We start from the raw sequence: 9,844 nt of genomic DNA, 5'->3' as shown, positions 1-9,844 counted from the left end.
ATCAAATACATAAAATACATTCTATTCCCCAACCTTAACAAAGAGCTTCATTGCAACCTAGAAGGCAGGGGTGCCAGGAGATCTGCCCTGTGGCCCCCACCCCCAATCTGTGGCCCACCTCCCTTCTCTCTCCACCCCAGCTCCTTCCCTCCACACCCCTGCGGGCACCCAGCCCACACATTCAAACTCTGCCTGTAGCCCCAGCAAACAGCCACCCTTGGCCATCCCTCAGGCTCCAGGGACACACACTGCCTGCAAATCTGCCTGTGGAAGTCTGGGGAGGAGAACTGAGCAAATTCTTAGAAGGAAGCAGGTTTGGGATGACAGAAAATTCTAGAATCCAGGGTGGTCCAGGTGCGGTCTAGAAAGAGAGGTTATAGGCTCTGGGTGGGCACTTGCTCATGACTTTGGGCGGGGGCGGTGAGTAAGGGGGAAGAGGTCTTGAATGGGACCTTCTAAAGCCAGGGTCCAGATAGAGGCCCCCACCTTCCCACGGTACGGGCTTCTACAGTCAAGCAGGGGGGCAGAGAATGAGACCTGGGCAAGGGAGGAACAGCCCCTGTGAAAGAGGGAGCAGAAACAGCAGGTAATGGACTTCTCCGGTGGTCCCATGGTATAGAATCTGCCTGCCAATGCAGAGGACATGGGTTTGATCGCAGATCCAGGAAGATTCCACATGCCGTGGGGCTAATAAGCCTGGGTTCTACAGCCATTGAGCCCGTGTTCTGCCAACAAGAGAACCCACCGCAATGAGGAGCCCCTGCTTTCTGCAGTTAGAGAAAGTTCACACAGCAATGAAGACCCAGCGCAGCCAAAACTAAAAATAAATAAAAATTTAAAATAGCAAGTAATAGCACGTGGAGGACTTGGAGAAGAGACATAGGTGGCTCCGTATGTGACTGCCATTTGAGCCTGAGTCTGGTTCCCTGACACCTTGGCAGGTGGGCAGGTACAGCCACCCGCACTCCTTGTGAAAAGTTGCCTAAATGACTATACGGCTCACCTTCTCCTCTGCCAACCCCCAGCTCATGGCTGGGCCGTGTGCAGGGCGTCTGGCCCCAGGGAGAGGTGGGGTGAGCCCAGGTCTACACCCACATGGCTATAAATAAGGAGCCTCTGGCGATTGCTCATCAGCCTCCCTTCCCCAGCTGTGACTGCGCCGGAACCTCTCAGCTGCTTGGACCATGGACTCCGGGGAATGCACCTGCATGTCTGGTGAGTAAGGATGCCTACCCTGGGATTCTGCGACCTTTCACCAGTTCCCTACAGAGAGGCTGCAGGACTGGGACCAATGCTTCTCTTCTTCCATTAGAGGCACCAATGGGGCTTGTCTCAGACTGGCCACCTCTGGGGAAGCACCCGCTCTCTGCTGGATACCAGCTTGATTTACTAGAATTAATAACTTGGCTTAGGAATGACCATGAGGGGACCTAGGGGCAAGCCTCTGAGGGCAGCCACCGGGGAAGAAGGGAAAGAGCTCCGGCCCAGAGAAATCTGCTTTTGGTTCATTGCTTCCATCCACTCCTGATACTTATTTCCAAGCCTCAGTTTCTTCATCTGAAAACTAGGGTCACTCATTCCCAGCTGCACACCTTCCAGGGTGGCTGTGAAAGTGCTAAAATCATGAAGTTTTTGCAGATGTCAGGGGAGTTATTAGAAGCATATGTGAACCCCTGAGTCTGAAAACTGTTTAATTCCACGGAAGCATGTTGGCCAGGAGAAGTGAGGTTGGGGTTCAGAGCCACCTGGGGTTTTGTGACTTTGGGAAATGGTATCAAGAAATCTCACAAGCTTCCCTAGTCTGTCCCCAAAATCTGCCCAAAAGTTTACAGAAGCTACCAGTATCTTGATACTCAAAGCAGTAAGATGATTTTTTTAAAAAATATAGATGGTTTTATGATATGGAAACAAGTAGTAGCTGTGGCTCTTGCTTTGGGCTTGTTTATAGTCTTTGCTCTTCCTCGTACCCATTTAGGATTTCATCTTGCCTGATATCTTGGAAATGTGAGGATGGTACTAAGGGCTTCGACAGTCCCCAGAGGACCCTGGACAGTGTTAGTCACTCAGTCGTGTCCAACTCTTTGCAACCCCATGGACTGTAGCCTGTCAGGCTCCTCTGTCCATGGGATTCTCCAGGCAGGAATACTGGAGTGGGTCGGCATTCCCTTCTCCAGGGGATCTTCCAAACCTAGGAATCAAACCCAGGTCTCCTGCATTGCAGGCAGATTCATTACCGTCTGAGCCACCAGGGAAGCCCCTTGGCCTAACCTAGTTGTTCTCAAACCTGATGGTACATCAGAATTATCTGGGTTGCTTTTGAAAAATACTGACTCCCTTTCCCCACCCAGACCTATGAATCAGAATGCATCTTAACGAGTACCCCTGGGGATGCTGATTGATGCAGCCTCCCAGTTTCCGACCATGCACTGTGACTGGGAACGACTGGATGGTCTTCACCCCTGGGGTGATTCTCAGCAGCATCTTCACACTCTCGTCCAGCCTCTGCTCAAGGGCACCCCAGATCCCCCAGCACCAGGATGGCCTGCAGCAAGGCTGTGGGCCCCCTCCACCTCGGCACTCATGTTTGTGGCTCTGCCCTTTCTTCTCAGGAGGAACCTGTGCCTGTGGAGACAACTGCAAATGCACAACTTGCAGCTGTAAAACGTGTCGAAAAAGTGAGTCTGGGGCCCACGGGCACTGCTGGCCGGGAGCTAGGAGAGTCTGTTTCTGCCACCCTCCAGCCGTGGTGGGATGGAGGGGTTCCTGGGTGCCTTTTTCTCATTTGGGAGAGATCTGAAATGAAAGCTGAGTACCCTGGACTGCAGCCCACCTGGGGCATCCATTCCAGGGGTTTGGAGAGGAAGAGGACTGAGAGAAGGTTCCAGCCAGCCCAGTAGTGGAGGGGACAGAGTACCAGCCTGGTGTTATGGATCGGCCACTGTCCAATGGTCTCAGGCCAACCCTCCCCCCCCCCCCCCACCCCCGGCCTCTGATGGACTCTGGGTGACCCCTGAGGTCCCTTCCAGCTCTAAACACCCCACCACTTCCTGTTCCGGTTTTTTTTGCTCATGTGGATCAGAGCCTGTGTGTGACATGCTTTCTTTTTCTACTTCCTGCTAAGTGGTACAGGGGGAAGCGGTCAGATAAGGGTGATGACCCCAAATTCATCTTGCCCCTCTCCTGTCCCTTTCAGGCTGCTGTCCTTGCTGCCCCCCGGGCTGCGCCAAGTGTGCTCGGGGCTGCATCTGCAAAGGGGCGTCAGACAAATGCAGCTGCTGCCCCTGAAATGCATCCGTCGTGCTGGTGACGAGGCCCGGGAAGCATGTGTATAGTGCCTTAGCGGAGGAGTTGGAATGATTGTACAATAGGCTGTGCTTTTTATATATTTGTCCACGTCGGGTGTTGGTGACATTCACAGAAAGTGTTTGGATCAATAAAGTTTTCACTTGTGGTTGTCTGGTGGCTCAGAGCAATGTTTTACCCCAACCCAGGAGGACCACGAAGGGCTGCCCCCATGCAGATAAGGCAGTCACCAGCCTGGACTCATTCAACAGATGGCTGTTAACCATGAGATCCTGCCACGCTACCTGAGGGTTTCCTCCTGCAGCATGAGCTTGCATGATGCATACACAGGTCAGGTCACCCCTGGTAACAGCCCTCAACCAATCACAAACAGGAGATAGTGGATTAATACCTCCAGCATCTTTACAGTGACAGTGGGACAAATCTATACTGTTCTATACTGGCCCCCAACAGAAGTCCTCAGCAGCACTGAACTCCAATAGCCCACAGAGGTAACCTGCTTATTAACATCCCCCTCATTGGCTTTCTTCCTTCTCTGCCTCATTTCTCCATTCTCCTGCCAGGCCCTCCTGGGATCCCCACCCAAAGAAACTACTTGTACGGGGTCCACTTTGGGGGAAACCCAATCTTAGCCAGCCCCTTCTGGAATAGTGGAATAGTGTTGGCCCCAAATGCTTTGTGTGAATGGAGCTATTTAAGGGACTTCAGTATTGAACCAGCAGTGAACAGGTAAGAAATCTGTGCAGAGCTAAAGAAGATGGATCCCCATGGCCAAAGCACTGAGGGTATTAGCAGTTTAGTTGTCTGGGTCCACCTTTAGCACAGGGTGACTGGGTAGATATGGACATTAACATTGCATAATGTTCTTGCATTTCATAGAGGTCGATGTGAAGAAACACTGAGGCTATATCTCCCCCACCCCCTTCCCAGATTGCTGACACATGTATCAGAGCTTTCACTCCACCAGCACAATCCAATTAAGTTTAATGATAACGAGTCCTGCCACTTTGTACACTTAAATGCACCAGCCCCCGTGCTGAGCAGTGCACACACGTGCTCCTCATTTAATCCCTACAATGGCCTTCCACAGGGTGGGTGTGTGGAGGAATCTTTGATTTTTTTTTTTTTTTTAACACACACACACCCACCCCGGGAAACTTGACAAGTGTTTTCTCTTATAAACTCTCTCCCAAGTGCTTCTTTCCATTCAAGAAAGAAAAACAGGTAGATGAAAAACTTAAAAGTGTAAACAACCAAAAAATAAGGTGACCAAAAAAAACTGGATGAAACAAAAAGGTTATAGAAAATATGGGAGACAAAGCAAAAACGCCACACACACCTCCGCCATGGTGGCCCTGCCCAAGACAGCCAAGACTCGTGACTACTTCTTTTTCTGACCCACTGAGCCTAGCACCGTGCCTGGGACCCCTTAGAGCAGGGGTCAAAAACACCCATAAAAATTCACCGACAGCAATGAACCTTATTCTCCCTAAAAACACTCATATCTGGTTATGACCTCAGACAATCTTACTTATGATATTAGGGAATTCACAGTCCTTCAAAGCCATCTCTGGACCCCCAGGAGATCCTGATTAAGAATCTATGGTCCATGACAGGAGTGGGATGGGATGAATTGGGAGATTGGGACAGACACGTATACATTACCGTGTGTAAAATAGCTAGCTAGTGGGAAGCTGCCTATAGCACAGGGAGCTCAGCTCAGTGCTCTGAGATGACCTAGAGGGGTGGGATGGAGTGGGGTGGAAGGAGGTCCAGGAGGGAGGGGATATATGTATGCATATAGCTGCTTCACTTTGTTGTACGGCAGAGACTAACGCTTCATTGTAAAGCAACTTTACAATTTAAAAAAATTTAAAAAAAAGAATCTATGGTCCATGTGATCTGTTACTTAAAACACATTACTAATTTGCTATTAATAATACTAATAATAGATTAAATACTGAGTCTAGCACCACCTATGCATTACTTCATTTAATCGTCACAACATGACTCCATGAGGTCAGTACTGTTATCAACCCCACTTTACAGGTGAGGAAACCAAGGAATACAGAGGTTAAATGACTTGCCTGAGACTCCCTGGCTAGTTTTGTAGAATTGAGATTTGAATCCAGGTCTGACAGACCCCAAAGCCATGTCCTGAGAGCAAGTGGAGGTACAAAAACAGCTTCCAGGATAGAAGACTGTGAAGGCTGAAGTCCCCGATGTCAGCCCTGGGAGAGGAAGTGGGATGAGTTCATACTCACCCATCCCACCGTCCTCAACAGAGCAGAAGATAAACTCACGTTTGGGGAGGGTGTTTGTCCACGCTACCAAGGGCCTAAGACCAGGACCCAAGAGGCCAGAGCATCTATCTCCACCACTGGCCTAGGTCAAGGTGACCCAGAAGCAGGAAAGAATGAAACTTTCTCCAAGGGTGTCCTGTGGGGCTGAGCTCAGCCAGCAAAACAAGGAGCAGGATTTACTGTGTGCTTCCTGGTGCTGGCTGTTTCCATGGGCCACACTGTCATCCTCTCTGTTTGCAAATTATCTGGGGCCTGCCTGGGAAGGCTCCCCCTCTGCCCATGAATTGAGCCTTAGATGCAGCATCGCAGTGCAATGGAAAGGACTTGGGAGACGGACACTCCACCCCTGCCCCCCACTCCCCGCCGGCCAGGTGAGCTTGAATGAGTCACTTACCTCCTAAGCCTCAGGTTCCACATCTGCAAAGTGTCCCTCCCTCACAGGGCACACCCACAGCATAGGATCAATGCACACAGTAGGTGCTCCCTAAAGGGGATTCACAGGGCTACAGCCTTTCTTAGGCTTCTGTTTATGAGTCTGAGAAGATCCCTGGCAAGTCACTCTCAGTGATGGCAGAGCTCTGGGGCCCCTCGGGAAGGACACGATCCTGGTAACCAAAGCTTCCAGGGGGCAGAGAGGTCCCCTGTGTCTCCAACAAGCATGCTGACAGGTCTCTCAGCCTCAGTGCTCCCAAGGGATGCCATCTCATCTCATTCAAATGCTTCATTTGAACAATCTCATTTATTCCTACCACATTCTTGAGGGGAGAATCAGCCCTCAGAGTCTCATTTTAATAATAATAATAATACCAACAATTAATATTTATTGAGCACAGACTGCTGAACACTTAACAAGTACCACACACGGGGCTAAGCAGTTTATAAACATCATCTCATGGAGCCTGCACCATCAGGACCACTTCAGAGCTGGACATTCAGGGCCCTGCTTAGAGGGTCTGTCTCGGGCTCTCCTCCCTACAGGTAAGGAGACTTAGAGTCGATGAAGACACATTCACCCAGATCTCTCCTATCCGTCCCTCTCCCACTTCCCCCAATGAGACAAGGCTTTGCGTACTGGGGACCAACTTCAGGGCCTGTGTGGGCCTCTTCCCCAGGTCGGTCCCGCCTGAGGGTGGACCATGCCAGAAGTCTGTGTGTTCCTTGGCCCGAGGAATGGGGGAATTCGAGGAAGGGGGATGTGTGGATAGAGACTGGCACTAGGGTTTTGATGTCTGCAGAAGGGAATGGAGCCAGGGGTGGAAGAAAAGGGATGAACTTTCAGGCTAACCCTCCATCTTTCCTTCTGCCCAGATGAGGAGCCAAGGTTCAGGAGACTGAGTGGCTTGCTCAGAGTCACAAGGCTCATATGCAGCAGAACTGGGACCTGAATTCGGGGCTGCTGGGCTTAGAGTTCATGCTTGTGCCTATGGTAGATGGATGGGGCAGAGAAGGCTGCAGGTCCTCCAGCCCCACACCCAGGAATAAAAGGTCCCCACCCTGGGCCATGTGCTTTAAAGAGCCTACATATCCAAACACTCAAAACACAATTTTATTGAAGAATACATGGGGGCTGCTGTCACTCCTGATCGAGTACTTGTTTGGCACAGTCCAATCAATTAACCCTAAACACCAGCTCTTGTGTCTAACACAGGTCCCTAAGAAAATACTCCTCCACCTCTTGTCCTATGTCCTCAAAATGACAAAAAGTGAATCGAAGACCTTAACAGACACCTCGCCAAAGAAGATCTATACAGATACCACAGAAGCATATGAAAAGATGCTCCACATCACATGTCTTCAGGGAAATGTAAAACAACAATGAGATGCCGCTACACACCTATGGGGATGGACAAAGTCCAGAAGATGGACAACACCAAACGCTGGCGAGGATGTGGGGCAACAGGAACTCTCATTTGCTGCTGGCGAGTTTGGCCCCTCCTAGACTGGAGAAGGAAATGGCAACCCACTCCAGTACTCTTGCCTGGAGAATCCCAGGGACGGGGGAGCCTGGTGGGCTGCCGTCTATGGGATCGCACAGAGTTGGGCACGACTGAAGCGACTTCCCAGCAGCAGCAGACTGGTTACTCCATTCCTTTGGAGAATCTCTCTCAGTCTCAGCCTGGGGCAACATGGCAGGTCCAAACAAGTAGAAGTGAAGGAGGCCATGTCGTGGCTCTCCAGCTTCAGTCACCATCCTGGTTGCTGTGCTTCCCTGTTCTTCCCCTCTCCCAGTTTGACTTCCCAACTAAAACAGTATAAAATAGCCATCCCACCCCGTGGACATCTCTACTTCTTGACCTGAGCTGTGGCTCTCTCTCCTTCCATCCACCAATAAATGTGATTTGACCCCTTTTGATATTCCAGAAAAATGTTAAAATTTGATTCATTAATCCAAGTCATCCTCCCCAACACCAAGTCCCTGCTGTCTTCTGAGTTTTTCTTTCCATGGATCTTTAGGAGGAAGGAAAGGTAAATGCATGTACTCAGCCTTCTATCTTGAACCATATACCTGGGCTCAACATTTTTCTTTGGGCTGCATTAGGTCTTAGTTGTAGCACCAGGACTCTAGTTGTGGCACGCTGGCTTAGTTGCTCTGCAGCATGTGGGATATTAGTTCCCCGACAAGGATCGAACCCATATCCCCTGCATTGCAAGCTGGATTCTTAACCACTGGACCACCAGGGAAGCCCCTGTGCTCAGCTTTTTATTGGTATTATTTGAATGCCTGCAAAAACCTTGCAGGATAGCAACGATTATGTTAACTCTATAGGTAAAGAAACTAGACTCAGAGAAGTTAAAGACCTTTTCCCTACTCAGGCAGGACCGGCTGAGAGGAAAGCTTGAAGACCAGGAGGGAAGATGAGCTGGGGCAAAGGCCATAGTGAAAAAGGAGCAAACTGGTTACATATGACCCTGAATGAGTAACACCTGAGCAGTTCAAGAAATACCAAGGAATGTGATTTGAAGTCAGGGGGAAGAAAGCTTTCTCATGGCAGAGTTGCCAGGAGCAGGAAAACGCCAAGTTAGCAGGCTGACACAAGGATTGTGCTCCTATGTTGCCCAAAGTACAACAGAGACCTCAGAGGCTATGACAGACGCTGGACCTGCTCAGGTCAAGCTCCGACTTGGATGGAGACAAGAGCAGGGTTTGGTGGGGAAGGAATGGAGCCCAGGTCACCGGGTGGGGAGGGAAGTTCCTCATGTGAACTGCAGGGGGCGCTCCAGACCCAGAGGCGGGAGCATACTGAGTCCTCTCTGCGCCTCAGGGAATCAATTGCACAGACTTGTTTCAACCTCAGTCTGGCTGGGTTTGGAGCCCAAGAAATCCCAGAAAGGGGCTAGAATCCTTAGTCACCTCTGGGGGAGGATAAGTCAGTTCTCCAAAGGGCTTAACAAGGTGCAAAACACCTAGATTCACAGGCGTAAGGCTTTTAAAAATCATTTGGCAATAACAAGGACAGAATTGGCAACCCACTCCAATATTCTTGCCTGGGAAATCCCATGGACAAAGGAGCTTTGTGGGTTACGGTCCATGGGGTTGCAAAGAGTCAGACATGACTTAGCGACTTAAAACAACAACAACTGTGTACACAGGGGACTCTGCTCAATATGTGGCAGCCTGGAAGGGAGGGGAGTTTGGGGGAGAATGGATACATGCATATGTATTTGCTTTCCACCTGAAGCTATCACAACATTGTTAATTGACTGTACTTCTAAAATAAAAGGTTTTTAAAAATTAAAAAATAATTTGGCAATATATTGATATGTCAAAGAACCACAAAACCATTTTACTCATTTGTCCCAGTAGTTTCACCTCTGTAAATCTATTCTGAGTTCACCGCAAATTCAGGGGAAAAAAAAACACAACTTCACTCACTCAGAAAAAGTTTCATTTTCACTATTTACAATTATGAAAAACTGGAAATAACTTCAATTTCATGAAGTTGCTCAAGTAAGCCATGGTCTGTGCACACAAGAGGATATGATATAACCATTGGAAATGCAAAAACACAGGAAATGATTACAGTCACAATCTTAAATAAATATTAGGCTACAATTCATTAGGCAGGATTTAAAAAAAAAACCATACCAAATATGGAAATAAAATATACTAAAATATTTAATATTTATAATATTATAAAATATTAAAAATACTAAAATACTAAAATAATAGTGGTTGTGTTCAGATCATAGACAAAATTCCCCACTTTTCCACTTTTCTATTACTCTGAAATTTCCAA

General features: G+C 48.9%; 1 protein-coding gene across 1 annotated transcript; it reads left to right on the top strand.

Moving 5' to 3' along the window:
- The first annotated feature begins 1,129 nt into the window (after positions 1 to 1,129).
- Positions 1,130 to 3,451, top strand: MT4 (metallothionein 4). Its single transcript, XM_043898524.1, has 3 exons — positions 1,130 to 1,215; positions 2,610 to 2,675; positions 3,194 to 3,451. Exons 1-3 carry the CDS (start codon positions 1,185 to 1,187, stop codon positions 3,283 to 3,285), a joined length of 189 nt encoding a protein of 62 aa, XP_043754459.1. The 5' UTR covers positions 1,130 to 1,184; the 3' UTR covers positions 3,286 to 3,451.
- The last annotated feature ends 6,393 nt before the right edge of the window (positions 3,452 to 9,844 follow it).

The sequence above is a fragment of the Cervus elaphus genome, chromosome 4, assembly GCF_910594005.1.
Source record: "Cervus elaphus chromosome 4, mCerEla1.1, whole genome shotgun sequence".
Classification (NCBI taxonomy): domain Eukaryota; kingdom Metazoa; phylum Chordata; class Mammalia; order Artiodactyla; family Cervidae; genus Cervus; species Cervus elaphus.
The sequence above is the reverse complement of the archived record's forward strand: the minus strand, read 5'-3'. Positions and strand labels throughout refer to the sequence as shown.